The sequence below is a fragment of the Ramularia collo-cygni genome (genome assembly GCF_900074925.1).
Source record: "Ramularia collo-cygni strain URUG2 genome assembly, contig: RCC_scaffold07, whole genome shotgun sequence".
NCBI classification, from domain to species: Eukaryota; Fungi; Ascomycota; class Dothideomycetes; order Mycosphaerellales; family Mycosphaerellaceae; genus Ramularia; species Ramularia collo-cygni.
The window spans coordinates 714,517-730,559 of NW_019716261.1; the positions used below are offsets into that span (position 1 = coordinate 714,517).

At 43.8% G+C, this 16,043-nt stretch overlaps 5 protein-coding genes; all 5 read right to left on the reverse strand.

Annotated features, from left to right (window-relative positions):
* Window positions 1-44: 44 nt before the first annotated feature.
* RCC_05236 (probable Probable lysosomal cobalamin transporter) lies at window positions 45-1,874 on the reverse strand (the record flags this gene model as incomplete). XM_023770509.1 has 2 exons in its annotated part: window positions 45-1,264; window positions 1,319-1,874. 2 exons carry the CDS (start codon window positions 1,872-1,874, stop codon window positions 45-47), a joined length of 1,776 nt encoding a protein of 591 aa, XP_023626277.1.
* Window positions 1,875-2,344: 470 nt separating this feature from the next.
* Window positions 2,345-3,342, reverse strand: RCC_05237 (uncharacterized protein; the record flags this gene model as incomplete). XM_023770510.1 has 2 exons in its annotated part: window positions 2,345-3,143; window positions 3,200-3,342. 2 exons carry the CDS (start codon window positions 3,340-3,342, stop codon window positions 2,345-2,347), a joined length of 942 nt encoding a protein of 313 aa, XP_023626278.1.
* Window positions 3,343-11,279: 7,937 nt separating this feature from the next.
* On the reverse strand, window positions 11,280-12,038 carry RCC_05238 (uncharacterized protein; the record flags this gene model as incomplete). XM_023770511.1 has 2 exons in its annotated part: window positions 11,280-11,563; window positions 11,621-12,038. The coding sequence occupies 2 exons, from the start codon at window positions 12,036-12,038 to the stop codon at window positions 11,280-11,282; spliced, it is 702 nt and encodes a 233-aa protein (XP_023626279.1).
* A 532-nt stretch (window positions 12,039-12,570) lies between these two features.
* RCC_05239 (uncharacterized protein) lies at window positions 12,571-13,039 on the reverse strand (the record flags this gene model as incomplete). XM_023770512.1 has 3 exons in its annotated part: window positions 12,571-12,677; window positions 12,755-12,847; window positions 12,913-13,039. 3 exons carry the CDS (start codon window positions 13,037-13,039, stop codon window positions 12,571-12,573), a joined length of 327 nt encoding a protein of 108 aa, XP_023626280.1.
* Window positions 13,040-13,740: 701 nt separating this feature from the next.
* Window positions 13,741-15,915, reverse strand: RCC_05240 (related to L-amino-acid oxidase; the record flags this gene model as incomplete). XM_023770513.1 has 3 exons in its annotated part: window positions 13,741-15,041; window positions 15,100-15,442; window positions 15,496-15,915. 3 exons carry the CDS (start codon window positions 15,913-15,915, stop codon window positions 13,741-13,743), a joined length of 2,064 nt encoding a protein of 687 aa, XP_023626281.1.
* Between the last annotated feature and the right edge of the window lie 128 nt (window positions 15,916-16,043).

Genomic DNA, 16,043 nt, shown 5'->3' on the forward strand with positions numbered 1-16,043 from the left:
CTCGTCCGTTCTACCTCGTACAGCAAATCTTCGGGATGATCATGCTAGTTATCATCACCATTCACCGCACCATATCCAGCTCTTTGCACGCCCTTTCCTCTTGCTCGGCCAGTAATGTCCTCCCAAGTGGCACCGAATCTCCGGCCAGTGCTTGCCAGCAAACCCTCCTCTTCTTCCTCCCTCATATCTTCGTCAATTGCATCTTCGTCCAACTGTGGGACGCGGAAGAGCGTGACGACAAACACGACCAGGAAGATTCCGAGGAAGGCAAATTGGGCGTAGAAGATGACCGCTCCAAAGTATGGGAAGTTGGCCATGATTCTGTTCATGAAGGTGGACAGCACAGTGGGTGTGCACACCAACTTTGCGGCATCGCTCCCGCTTCGCTCACTGCACGGCTTGATGGCAGACTTGTGATGGCTGCAGTCTCCCGTCGTGCCGTTGGCGAGTGGGAGATCACAGTACATCTGTGGTCCGAAGGTGGAGTATGAGGGAGCGACAACCATGGCGAGAGCATAGTTCATCGCCAGGGTCATGAGTGTGAGCAGAACGGTGGCCATGAGCATAGCGTTGGGGGAAGTCTGGCCCTTGCGGATGCGGAAGAGCATCACCCAGAGGAAGCGGATACCGATGCTCGCCAATCCCACTACGCTCGCGGCGAAGAACAGCAGGGTAAGGAGCAGGAAGATGACATAGTCGATGGGGAAGATCTTGCTCGTCTGCATGAGGAGCGCGTTGATGGGCTGGAAGATCTTGTTGCGACCCAAAAGGTAGCCACAAGAGACTCCACATACAGAGTTCTTGATCTTGTCTACCATGGTGATGAGCATGCTGGCAAAGATGATCAAGCTGATGACCAGCAGGAGCATTCCCAAGACGAGCTTCAATGGGCGGAAGATGGCCTCGAGCTTCAACCAGACGCGGATGAAGAAGTTGCGGCCTTCACCAGTATTCTCTGCTGCAAGACGCTCACGACGAACAAGAGTGCGTTCTTCCCGGACGAGGGCTTCCAACTCACGGCGGTCGCGGGGATCGAGACCATCGRGACGTCCTTCGGAGCGGCCTTCAAGCTGACGTTGACGTTCGCGGTTCTGGTCGAGTTGGGATGAGGTGTCTGCAGCGAGGGCTGGGGAGGAGATTGAGGGGGCTGATTTGATGAGGGAGACGGGCAGGAGGGCGAGACCCGGGGCAGTGTAGAGGGCGTATAGAATGGTGCCGACGAGAATCAGCAGGCCAATCGCAAAGGTCAGAGCTCGTTCGCCGTCTGGGAGGGGTGTTAATGAGTGAGGATGAAGATGGTGGGTAGATGGGTACATACGATTCTCCGTCAACAAATCTCTGAAGTAGTCCAGATCGCGGTGTTGGTCTCTGGCCTTCTTTGCAACCGGCACGAAGAATCCAACCAAGAACAGGATCACGCAGAGCACGACGAGACCCACAGTCCACTTGGAAGCAGCCCATAGTCGTCCCAGCACCGTCTGTTCTCCCTCGTCGGTAGCAACTTCATCATACTCTTCGTAGTAAAAGTAGGTGAAGGGGACGACCAAGAGGCACAGCACAGCATCCAAGCTGTACAGCGTGTAGTAGACAATCTTCAACACCAACAGGGTCTGATCGACGCGGTCTGGTGTCGCCCAATCCTTCTTCGCGCCCAATTTGCGGGATGTCGTGGCGCTGACCAGGGCAATGTCGACCGGGAGCAGCAGCACCGTGGCAAGGAGGGCGAGGAGAGTCAACCAGCAGATAAAGGTCACGGCGAAGTTACGCTCGCTGGGCTTCTGGTAGATGAAGACGAAGAAGGCCGAGATGAAGAAGAGCAGTCCCACGCAGACGGCGTACGCGACCCAGATGAGGGAGGTTTCAATCAGCGCCATGGTGGACGGCGGTGGAGATGTGAYGTGAAGGCCTGATGAAGAGGTTGTCTTCGTCGGCTATGTGTCTTGTCACGGAAGAGGTGGTGGATGGATCATGGTGATAGTGATGCGATTCAAGGCAGCAGAAGCCTAAAACAGCGCTAGAGGGAGCTCTGGCGGCAGTGACGTTGATTTGGCGGCAGCTTCCTGCTTGCGCTTGCTTTTGTTTGGGGCTTGCTCAGCTTGCTCAGCCACAGTTGTCAGCATTGGGCAAGTGCTCGTGTGCTCATTACTTATTCTTGGCCATTCGGCTGGCTATTCAACACACCTCATCTGTCTGACAATTACTCAGTCCTCTATGGACCGATCCCATCTCACACCCGGAATGGCTGGCTCCACCGCTGATCTCGTGCTGAGCGTGTGAAACATTCTCAAGAGCTCGCGAGACAACGCCACGATCTGGCTATTACTGATGTCACATCATCCTCCATCTACAATCTTGTGCTGGCCGGTCTGCTGCAAGCAATTACGACCTTAATTGGCTGCCGAAGATTTGCATCCACCCCACAGTCACCCCATTCCCACGCGAAAGGTCTCCCGTGCTTCGCCACAAAGTCCTCCCTCGCCTGATACCATTGCTGCGCTCGTCGATTCTTCGCAGGATCGCTTTGCGTTGCGCATATCAATGGACTTCTCAGCTCGAACTCATGCTCGGCCAGCTGTCTCCCATCAGCAAGGGGTCCCATCAATCGCTCGTAACATTCTTGGGGCTCAAATGCTTCAGCCATGTTCACAGCATGTTTTCCGTCAAAGACATGATTGAGTTTCCGGATTCTGCCATACTTCAGCAACATATGCAGCTCTCTCGTGGCCCATCCACAATAGAAAGTCGCACTGCCTCCAACTGGTACATGGAAGAACACCTCTGAGAGTCTTGGTAGCGTTTCAGCCATCAGCGTGGCGAATGGAGTTATAAGGACCAAACCGTCCTTTTCATACAGCGGCTTCTCTTTGTCCCCAGACCAGGCTCTGCTAGGAGGAACATGCTTGTCGTATAGCAGGTCGATCGACATCTCCAGCGACGTGATGTTGGCTCGAGCGACGTTGTCGAATTCTCGCAGGTATCTCATTGATCGGCTACCATCCATGTTCAGGACGATAGTCGATCTTCTGTAGAAGATGGGCATCGCCTCTGCCAAGATCTGACGATTGACCAGGAGCAAAGATGCGTGCTGGGATTCGACGTTCTGCGACGACTTGCATACATCTCTAGTAAGTCCAACGCCCGAGCTACGGTAGGTGCGTTTCAGCTTATCAATCCCTCGTGATGTTTCAGAGGAACTCACACTTTCAGGTTGCGGTCTTGAGGCTCTTGAGGAAAACTGCGGCGAGCCACTCTCACACGAACAGAAGAGCTCCAAACGAATTCATAAATGCAGTCTCGGATCTCGCGGGGCATCGTCATCATCGTTGGCTTCGAATTCGACATGCCTGCGCTCTTTGCGGATGCTGTTGAGAACTTTGGACATCAGGGTAGATGTTGGATTGACAAAGATGATTCAACCTTGCTGGTTTCTGAAAACAGAGATATCGGTAGCATTCCGGACACACCTTCCTGCTTTCGCATGGAGAACGCCATATATCGTTGCTGCCCGGATTTTACATCGCTGGCGTTTCGGCAAACTTGAGTCTCGTGGACGTCTTGTGCGTTCGGACCGCTCCATCTGCCAGCTCGCCTCACACTGAATATGCACATGGCATTTTGGTATCGAACTTTTTGTCCGAGCAATCAGATGAGCGGCGTCGGGACTCATGGGGGCAGGAGGCTTCGCCGATGGCCTGTGGCTGTCGATGGCCTGTGGCGTGTCCTGCTAATAAGACGGCCTTTCTTACGGTAAACACCTTAGCGTCTATCTACCTCGTGACTTCCCCGGTCCCTAGCATACCTACACCTCTTGGATGCTAAACGAGTTGCGAAGGCCTACGCCTCTATGTTAGAAAGCAAGGAGCCGACGTGCGAGCGCAGAGGGCTTGCCCCTCGATGCGCCGCGAGCACTCGAGGCGGTCCGCAGGGCAAGACCTCGTTTTAGAGGGATTTGATGTAAATTGATGAGATATTGATTAAGTAGCAGGGGGTACGTTACAGGCCATCGACAGCCACAGGCCATCGGCGAAGCCTCCTGCCTTATGGGGATGACGATACGAGGAGACGAGGGAGAATCTCGGTCGCGGAGTGCAGTCCGTGCGGCGTGTACGGTGCGCTTTTAGCGACAACTCTGCAATAATCTTTTTTTAGTAGAACTAAGGTACACTACTTACGCTACCTCGGAATATAACCGTTCCGAGAGGTTAGCGGTGATTTTTAGTTATTATACGGGCGCTTCCGATATAGCCTCTTTATCTAATATATAGATATAGTCCTAATCGATAGATTAATTATAGAAGTAAAGTTATCTAAAGCCTATATCTATAACTATATATTAGGCACTCCTTTTATATAGTAGATAGATCGAGAAGTAGATATACGCCCGTATAATACGTTTACGACTATTAAAGTAGTACTATATAGATATCTATTAAAGGAACGAACAAAAATACTAAAAATAACTCCTCTTTAAACTTATAAAGCACCTACTATCTTTATTCTTATTGTAACCTTTTAGATTAACGACGCTTCGACCGATTACGCGTATAATTTATAGGTAGTTTATTTATATTCTTAGATAATTACGAAACCTTTAAGATCGTCCGCTTATAGCTTAAACCTCCTAAAGTAGGATATTATTACTCTACTTCCTTAGTTTCTAGCTCTCTCTTAATTTCTAGCTCTCCCTTAATCTATAATCGAGTAAGTAGCTATCTTTATAATTATATAAGCTAGAAACGTATAAATATCTTATTAAACGAAGGTAGCGACTTATCGTTACTATTATTAGTAGCGTTATACTCTATAGTAGTATTAACTTACTCTTTACTCTTCTATCGAATTTAGTATTAGACTTTATCTATTAACGTTTATATAGAAAGATAGTATATATACTTYTAAGGTCGGCTCTACTTTAACTACTAGCTTTAACTCTACTTTAACTTCTTACTTTACCTTCTTCTTCTTCTTCTAAGAGCCCTTACTCTTTAGAGTAGTAGTAGCTTTAGTAAGATTTATATTAACCTCGGCCTTATATAATAGGTTATCCGTAGGCTACGATATAGAACGTCTCTTAAAGATAAGGAATACCTTATATTACTTTCGATATAGCTAGCCCTTTATATTAATATCGTTTAAGAAGATACGACTTAGCTTCCTATCTTTAAAGTCTATATCTAGAGGTTAAATAGGCCTATTTCGGTTATTATACGACTACGTAATATATATATAGGTATTATCCGGATATTCTATCTCCTTAGTAATATACGGTTTATTACCGAAGCTACGAATAGTAGCTACTATATCTTTAATATTATAATCCGGTACCGCGATATCCTTAAGCGTTCCTATATCCTATTAGCGATTAATTATATAGCGGTATAGATAAATGCAATAATAGTATATAATATATATAGTATACTTAGAGAATTCTTTACCTTTCTTTAACCTACTCTACTTTAGTATCTTATCTAGATTATCTAGGGTAATATAGTATCTTATAATAATAATCGTAATAATAAACCTAACTTATACGATTACTATTATAAAGATAGCCTTTATAATACTATCCTTCGACCGTTAGCTAGGGGGTAGATTACCTATATAGTACTTATACTTTAGTAGATTTATTACCGCTTCCTTTTCGATCTTAATCTATTATATATAAGTTGCCTTTATACTAGTAAGCTACGCTTTATCTAGGAGGCTCCTACTAATATATCCGTTAAGAATCTCGTCGTCTAATATCTCGCTTTTATTAGAGTTAATAATAATTAGTATAGTGCTTAAGGATAGCGTATTCGTCCGTAGCGGTATTAGTATCGCCCGTATAATCGGTTTATTCGAAGGTGCCGGCGGTATTAGGTTATAATCGCCGTAGAAGTAACATTTCTTATTATCTAGTATATACTTTATATAGTCGAATTAGGGCCGAGTAGGGTATATACGCTTCTATACTTTCTTTACTTGCTTCTTAGAACCTATCGGTATAAAGCGGACTCGTAGATATAGCGTCGTATACGTTTATATAAAGGAAGGAATATCGTCTATAGGAAGGGGATTAAAGGAGGATTTTAGTAAAGGGGTAATCCTTTATCGCTCTATAGGTATAACTACGTAAAGACGGGGGATAGAGCGTACGCTACTTAATAAGTATTATATAGATATATAGGCGTATAAATTTGTTATATAGTTATTATAGAGTTCTTATAGAGATTATAGCCGAGGCCGCTAATACTAGTAGGGATAGAAGTATATTAGCTATATATCCCTAGTATATATAGTCCTATTAGAGTATTAGAACGCAATATAATCCTATTATACCGATAATCTATTCCGACTTATCCGACTAATAATTAACCTCCGATATATCGCTATTACTACTTTCCGAGTTATCCTCTTTTGAAAGCTCTCTATTAATTAAACCCTCTAGTGCCTCCTTAAGCTCTTTATGTAAGCGGTTATTATCGTACTAATTGCGAAACGCCTATATAATATCTTCCGAGTCGACCTAAAATCCTTCCTACTTCCTACCGCTACGGGGAATTAATATCTTATATAGTATATCCTTAGGAATCTTACGTAGCTCTTCTACGAGGTTCTCGTATACGATCTAGTACTACGGCTTTTATACGCTTAGTATAAACTTATACGAGCTTAGTCGACCGAGCGGAAAGCCCTTTATCTTTAGAATACTTAAGTAGAGCTTAAGTATCTCCTATAGAATATACTCCTTAGAATCTATATATATTAGTAAATAATTTAAGATCTATTATATGCGTTCGCTAGTATAAACGTACCTTACTTTACGCAAGCTTCTATAAGACTATTAAAGTAGGCCTTATCGATTAAATACCTAATACTTAGCTTTCTCTCCTTCTCTACCTAGTTATAGCGATRGCTTAGTATACTACCCCTTACGTACGGTCTATTAGATTGTCTTCGTACGGGGTGCTTATTCTATATATATACGAACGAGGCTAGTTCTTTCCGTATAATAGGTATATAGATATACTTTATAGTAATACGGTTAGCCTTCTTTGCTTTATAAAACTACCCCTTCTTCTTTAATATTATAAAGAAGCCTTATAATATTAAGATTAATTAGCCTAACCCGTATAATTAGATTCGGATATAACGGGAGCGTTGCTAAAGTATATATAGATAATATACTCTATATACTTATATACTATATCTTAAACCTTCCTCGTATAAGCTAGCCCTACTATACCTCGATAGGGATATTAGTAGTACTTATTCTAAATATAAAGTAGCGGCGAAAGCGTACTTTACGCCTACGAATAATCCTTACGTATTAGTATTAAGCCTACGCTATAAGGAGTGTCTCTTTACCCTTATCTRTCCGAATAATAYRARGTACTCTCGTAAGCTTTTTATAAGCTTTCGYAAAGTTAGATAGTATAGATACTATTATACGGGTAGAGGGTCTAAGATAGGTATATAGAATAAACCGTATATYTRYATTAATAGTAGYATAGATCTAAAAGCTATAGTCCTTAAGTTTATARTATGYATCTATACTCTAGACTATATTAGGGCTAGGCGTAATATACTTCCTACGGCGACGTATAAACTTCGTAGCCCTATTATACGGGCTAGCGGGATAGACCTCGCGGGCTATCTCGTATAGTCGCTTTCTACGATATAGTAGTATATTAGTAAACCCCTTTCTACCTTATAGATATATATCGTATAAATATACTAACCTACTAAGCGTAAGCCGCGTACGATCGGTTATATAGAAGTATATTTATAGTAATATTATTCTATATGCTCTAAGATTCGAGCGATTAATCTCCTTCTTTATAATCTTTTTATATTCCTCTTAATGCTTAAGGAACTCTCCTTCTCTTAGTCGTTTTTTAATGCCTATACTCCGCCGAAGCCGTATAAAAGTATAGTACTTAATCGTAAATCCCTCCTCGTTTAATTTATCTACGATATACGTATCTAGTAGAGCTTTAAGGTAGACAAGTTCGGCTATTCGAATACGAAGGAGAGGATTATCGTAAAGACTATTCTTTAATAACTATTAGGGTTAGCTACCGTTCTCTACGACGATTATATAGATAGTCCGTTCGGAGGTATATAGCTATTATAAATAGAGGAAAGTTTAAATATCGGTAATACTCGTATTATTATTTTAGAGTTTAACGACTTTTAGATAAAGATTAGGGGAGATAGAAGGGAAGCGGCCTATTATATAGAATATGCGTATAATAGGGTAGAGGGTAGACGGGAAAGGAATTAGCATAGTAAGAGGTTATAAACCTTAGCGAAAACTTTACTAAAAACTATAGGGTTAGGGTTAGAGTAGTATATTTCTTTAATATAGAGCGATAGTAATATAAATTATAGGATATTTATAGGGACAAATTGTACGAACGTATAAAGCAAGGAGGAGTTATATTTTAGGTATAAAAGCAAGTAATTATAAAATAGAAAATATATTTTAAAAGTAGTTTTTAAGTACTATAATTAAGGYCCTCGTAACCTATTAGAAACTCCTAACGCTTAAAGCCGCTAGTATAAAGAACTTAAAAGAGATTCCCTCCTCCTCTAGATACCCTTAATGCCCTAATTACCTCTTTAAAAACTACCCTCTACTCTAATTAAGCCCTATTACTAGTACTCTACTATTCCTATTCTTTAGTAACTACTAATACGCCTAGACCTCGTTACCTACGATATCCTACGCTTCGGCCGTACCTAATCTCTATTTTAGCGATTAAGTAAGTCCCTACGGTCGTAGCTATAAGCCTAATTATAAAACTTATAGTTACTATAGATATTATAGAAGTTCTTCTTCTAGATTATATAGCTCTATTCCCGTTAGTATCGCATGCTTTTATACGGGTAAGAAATATACCTAGAAGTTCCTATCGCTATTCTAATACCGCCTATACCGCTTATCCGTTCCTATTTCTTCTTTATTACTATCTACTACTATCTCGTCGGGATATACCGTTCTACTACGATATTATTAGCCGGCATACTTCGATAATTCTCTAATAGAATTATATAGACCGGCTCTAAATTAATAAAGCGTTAACGTAGGAGTAATAGTTATAGATTTTAATAGCTAGATCGAATATTAGATCTTAAATTAGAAAGTAATAGCTAGTTTTTAACTCTATTAGCTCCTTCTGCTCCTCGTTAATAGTAAATCCTACTTACTCGAGCTATTATACGGATTAGTACTACTCTTAGAATATTAAATTCCTAGCTCCTACTCTATCTACCCTTACGTCGATAATTCTTCTTCCTTTAATAGAACCTCTATCGATTAAAAGTAGGTTAAAGGCCGGTCTAGTAGTTATTCTTACGGTTGTTAAAGTAGTAGGTATTTATACGGAGGAGTAGGAGGAGGGAGGAGGATATAGGTAGATAGTAAAGGGGTAGTATAGTAGTAGGAGTAGTAGATATTAATATTAGTGTTTAAGTGTTAATAAGAGTTGCTAAAAGAATAGTAGGTATTTATCCTACTACTCTTTTAAAGATCTAAATTACCTATATAAAGAGTTAGAAGGCTACCTATATACCTACCTTATTACGCTTTTACTTTTATTATACCTTACTCTTTAGTACCTCTCCTTTATATATATTTAGATAAGAGTCGCTTAAAGAGTAGTAGGTATTTATCCTACTACAAAAGTAGCTAGTATAATAGTCCGCGAGTAGAGTAGATAATAGAATATATAATTTAATAAAAAGAGTAGAAACTTTCCTATTTAGAAAGGAACTATAATATTACTATAATATTATACTAAGCTCCTATTACGAACTCGTAATAGCTAAAATCGAGATTATATAAAAGAAAGAAGAGCACTAATTCTCTATACCTTATCCCTTCCGACCTTAAGACTTACTCCGAGACCTACGAGACTACTTATCCTTTTCTAAACGTAGACCCTTTAACTAATTATCCGTAGCTATACTTATAATTATTCCGCGCTTAGGTCGCCGGTATATATTTTCTAGTCTACTATTATACGCCTTTAGCCTCTCCTAATAGGCTCTCTTACTAGCTATCCTATTACTATACTAGTAGGTACTCTTAGTTCCCTACTAGATATAGTTACTATAGGCTAAGTTTAAATATCTACGCTAGATTATATAGCGCTATTCTTATTAGCGTCGAATACCTTTATACGGGTAGGAAATATACTAGAAATAGCCCTAGGCCTTTAATTATATTACTATCGTAGTCCTTCCGCTCCTTATAATCTCCGTAATACTTCTTCTTAGTTAATATTATTCTACTACGATATTATTAGCTATTATACTTTAATAATTCTCTAATAGGATTATATAGACCGGCTTATAACTAGAAAGGCGTCGACGTAGTTCGAACGGTCTCGGATATTATCGATCCTATTAGTAAAGCTATTATAGATCTCGACGTGCTTAATAGTAGGCTTAGCTATTATCTCCCTCTACTCGCGGTTAAGAGAGAATCCTATTTTCTTATACTATTATATAGGTTAGCGCTACTCTTAAAGTATTAAATTCCTAGCTTATACTCTTATAAAGTTCTACTTAAAATATCCGTATTCGCTATTATTATCCGGATTCTTAGGGAAAGTTCTAGCCCTCTAGTATTTCGTAGTATCGATATAATCTAACTATAAGTATAGTAACTTAAGCTTCTTCGCCTTCTTAGGCTTTTATATAAGTAGTATAGAGGAGGGAGAAGGATATAGGTAAGTAGTAAAGGAGTAGTATAATAGTAGGAGTAGTAGGTATTAATATTAGTATTTAGGTATTAATAAAAGTCGCTAAAAGAGTAGTAGGTCTTTATCCTACTACTCTTTTAGAGATCTTATTTACTTATATAAAGAGTTATATAGCTACCCGCGTAATACTATTATACCTTTACTTTATCCTTATTATTATTACTTAGGTATCGTAGACTTGAATAAAATTACTTTAAAGAAGGAAAGCGAGGATATTACACGCGTATATTAAATTACGCTACTTATTACTTATTATACGGAATACACCTTTAATTACCGAGGTTCTAATACCCTATAATACTAGCGTCGCACTATCGCCTAAAAGGATTATTGCAGAGTTGTTCTTAAAAACGCGCCGTAGGCGTGCCGAGAATGTCTACACTAGGTATATCGCTATATGAGAGTTTACCGACAAAGCATCGGATCCCGGTTGGGAGCTGCTTAACCATATTATTGCAGAGATGAGTACCTTCCGCCCAATCTCATCTTAGGCGGCGGCATGCCATGATATCCTCGACATCCACTCTATGCCAGCGCCACATCAGCCACTCCAAGAAGCACCATGGCCACGACACTGGCACCAGCTCGACTACCTGAATTCCTCAACGAGCGCATAGTCTCGCCCATCACACATCTCGGTCCATCAGAACCCATCCGCCAATTCCAATCCGGTGATTCCAAGAACCTGAAACTTTGAATGCCATCTCGTGGGTTCTGGTTTTCGTCCTGCACTATACAATACTCGCCTTGAACGGGACCATCATCTTCCTCACTGGCAGTACCGCAATCGAAGCGAGTCGGATCGAACCCTCAGCAGTCTTGAAGTGAAAAGTTCTCAACAAGGAATCGTGCCTTGTGTTCCTCACCCCTGTATTGGGAAATGGTGACTTGACTGTAATTTGCTTGTGGATCGTAGTTCTCCCACGCTGTGGCCGAGTAATTGAAACCATCCTGTGCATATGCAGAATTGAAACTGCCGGTACAGCCTTCGGTGTGGGATATCGATCGGTTATCGGAGGTGTAATCTAGTGCTCCTGGTCGGCAGCGGAAGTCGTCATTGTAGTCTGTCCGCTCGGCGGGATCGATAAACGTCTCGTTCAAGTTGAAGCACACTCCCAATGCAGAAAGGGGATATCCGCTGAAACTAATGGAAATGTTGCTAGATGYGACCTTGGCGACTTGATAGCAGCAATTCTCGGTGCTCAGGGATAGGTTTATGTTTCGAGCGTGGCTGCTGAGCACGAAACTGCTGAGGAGAGTTGCGATTGTACGAAAGGTTGACATGATGTGAATRTGGTGTTTTTTAGGTGATGAAGGAGAGAGATATAGACGGTTCGAATCGTGGACCGTGAATGAATGAAGTTATATTGACGGAGAGGTAAACAGAAGGAAGCTTGGCAGGGGATTCCAACCCGACGGCATCGAATGATGAGTCTGGTGGTGAGTGAAGAGGATAGCGTGTCTGGTAGTTATTGTGGATAGCCAAGCGTGTTGGAAACGATGCCGGTTCACGTCTGCCAACACTAAAGATGTTGATGTCGTCTTGGCATTATTTTTGTCGAGCATGTAGTCTGTATCGTAGGAGCGGGTGGGTCTTGTGGGACAATGAGAGCGATTGATACCGACGAGCTTCCGTTGTAATCGATCGAGGCTGATCGGAGTCAGAACTGCGGTTTTTGCTCGCTTGTCATTTATCTGGCTTTGAAACATTGACGTTGGTTAGGTCAGATTTGAGTAAGTGGCTTCCTTCGTGGTGAAGAAGACATGATCAAGAGCTGGCCATTCCCCCGTCTGATCAGAGCGGCGTTCTCATTCTTCAAAACCGTTCTCCAACATATTGTCCATTCAAGAAGACGAACTGTTCCTGACATGCGACTTTCCCGAACCGCTGGCAGTATCTCGACAACTCGGCCATGTCTTCCGCTGGCAACATTCCGTCAGCATCAATCATTACAACAAAACGACCACAGTAACGTAACGTATCATATACTAAAACTTACGTTTTGTGAAGGTAAGGACTCGATCCGCGTCTTCAGTCGATGCGATTCTTCGGGTTGTGATGAAAGCTCTATTTCGTCTTATACAGAAGATAACTGGAAGTGTGTTGTTGTTGTTGTCAGTCAACATAGTGTAGTTCTCAGGGAGAGACTTCACGAACCTTGCGCGTTGTTGTTAATATGGAATTGAGGTGAAGGAGAGCTCTCTGAGGGTTTGGTGATGGAAGGTATAGAACGATTCGGATCGGGCTTGTGATGGTGGAAGAGGGTTTGGAAGGTGAAATCCATTTGTGTAATCGGTCTGCGAATATGGAACAGGAGGTTGAAGGAAAGTGAGAAGATAATAAAAGGAAGATAGCCATGCATCGAAGGAGTCGTCAGCAGGTACCTGCCGCTGTGGCCTGATGCTTACTCAGATATGCCTTGCAATCATACGCCATGTGGTTGGTCGGATGGAGGTCCGAATCAATCATGAACTATACAGCCCCACCTGAGGCAATCTTGCATGTGGGAAGCCGAGCGGGAATGATGAACCAGTCCGTGACAGAATGTAATGCATACTCGTTGTATTTGGATGGAAAACCTCCCTGTTTCTTCAGCGTGCTTTCTGTATGCGTGAGTCTTTCCCTCTTTGCTACGCAGTCGMTATCTTTCGCATTGCTCCCTGTTCACTATCCGCTGTCAACCATGCGAGATGGATCGGGTAGCGGCAACAGATCGAGATGGTGTGAAGGAAAGCGTGGCGTTTGCTGCATACCACCTCACGTGGCGAGAACCTTATCGCTATCAAATTAGCAGAGCAGAGAATGTGCAGGTCGAAGCGATCGATTTTGGTGAGAGGTGCCTTTGACGATGTTTGTTACTCGCTTCGAGTCAACCCTTCGTGTATGCATGCACTTCCAGCGAGAGAGAGCACATATTTGAAAATGCTCAAGTTTTTGTTTCATACGTGACGTTAGATTCGTTTTTCGTAAACCTTCTCTGATCAACTAGACGTCAATCCACCTAGCCATCCAAAAGTCCACAATCTCCTTGGCTTCATCCACCAATCCCATATCCAGCAACAACTGACTCGTCCCTCGCACCGCACTCTCCAGCGCCGACCAAATCCACGCATGGGTATAAGTAGTGTGCTCTCCGACAAAAACCGTGTGCTTCTCCGTGTGGAAGTAAGCGGGCAAATACAAGTCCTGCTGACCGGTAGCTGGGCCGCACCATGCTCCAGCCTGGAACTCATTGTGTTCCCAGCAGATACGGTCGTAGTTGCCAGTGTACTGCTCCGCGGCGACTTCTCCGTGAATCTCCACCATGGCGCGTTGAACGTGTGCGACGTGCTGCTCTTCCGTCATGGAACCTACAGAGCGCGCACCAGTTCCCGAGATGTATGATGCGAGAATGACACCTGGTCCGGTGCCGTTGATGTTGTAGGAGGGATAGCAGACGCTGCTAATCTGTGGGATGTTGGTTGAGCCGCAGCCGCCGATGATGGGACGTTCCAGATGCTCCCAGAAACGGGTCTCGTAGTGGAGTGCGACTTTGCATGATGGGTCGTAGTTGAGACGGCCGATGGCTCGGGTGAGAAGACCGGTGTATGCTGGTAGTTTCCACAGACGAACTTTGCTAAAGGGAACGGCGACGACGACATAGTCAAATTCCTGACTTTCCGGTGTCATGGCGAACAGATCGTTGTTGCGGTACTCGACGGACATCTTCTGAGTCTCTCCATTCCAAGTCATTCCTTGCACTGTGGTGTTGTACTGGATGCGACCCTCCACCGCCGGTGTGAATGCCCGCGGGAGGCGAGAGAGACCTTGATCGATCGTGCGCCACTCTGTGGCGGAGAAGTAGACCGAGTCATAACCCCATGAGATCTCCTCGTCGGAGATGTCGGCAGCCTGGTCGGTGATGTTTGCACTGAGTCCCAGAGCATATTTGAGATAGCCGGCTTCGGAGAAGTGAAAGTAGCCATTGTCCACCGCCCACTTGTGCGCTTTGTAGACATTGGTGGCGATGTCACGGTAAGCGTCCCGATCGAGGCCCTTCCACTCATCATACGCGGCCAATGCTTCGGCAACTGCGGTTGCATTGGAGTAGGTGAGGTTGGCATTGGTTGCATAGGCAGGGTTGGCAGCTACTTCTGCAATACCAGGCACAGTGCCATCGGGTCTACGCTTGGCGGTGCTCGAAGGATCATTCGCGGCGGATTGGATCCACTTGATGAAGTTAACAACGTATTCCGAGTTGTTACCATTCTGCTTGTTCAGCTCATCCGCGAGWTGAAATACCATTCCTGGAGGTCATAAGGTTAGCCGCGTTCCAACGTTTCGAGTTCGCAATGCAATTCTTACTGTGATCCATAATCTGAATCGTCTCCGCGGGATCATCATACGTGATGCTGACGGGAAATCGCATGGGGCCCATTTCTTGGTATTGGTAGTCGCTAGGTTTCGAGCCGTTGAGGTACGAAGTGTGCACGCGACCTCCAATACGAGCCGACGCTTCGATGATCTTCCAGTCGTGAAAGCCAACACTCTCCAACAGATGGGAAGTCATGAGTCCAGACATGCCTCCACCTAGAATTCCAATGGACTTGGACTTTGCTGCTGCCACAAAGACCTCATCGGGCTCCTTCTCCTGGAGATAGGCTACTCCGTCAAACCATGGACCCTCAGCATCCATGATATCGGCGGCCTGTGTATGTGCTGTTAGCTCAAAATCACCTCGATGAGATGATAGAAACATACCGCCACCCATCTCTTTTGCTTCTTCGATGCGACTGTAACAGGTGCGGATCTGCCAACCAATGTCTCGCCGGAATACGCATGCAAACACCCGCCCGAAGCTGTATCCCGGGGAGTAAGCCAGACAAACTTGGTCGGTCTTTGATCGGGATGGAGCTCGTGTCGTTTCGCCATAGGATGTGACCCAACATGTGTCCTGCCAAGAGTGTGGTCGAAATCGTCCGATGTTGTTGCATCGCACGGTCCATAGTGCAAAGACAATTCACCATCCAGAGGAGCGTTGTAGGTGACATGCACATTCTGCATTCCACCAGCTTCGGCCACGAGGCCATTTTGAAAGGAGATGGTCGAGGATCGCGGAATGGCATTCGCTGCCACCGCAGCAGCCAGCCCAATGGCAGAGGCAWGAGATTTGATGGCCATGATCTTGAAGGGAAAGAAGGAGACTTGCTGGATTCCGTTCAACTTACCACGTGGGATCGCAGCCTACCTTATAGCTATAGCCACACATAGTCAATGCTACCAAAAGAACGAGCCATCGCGGCAGCTCG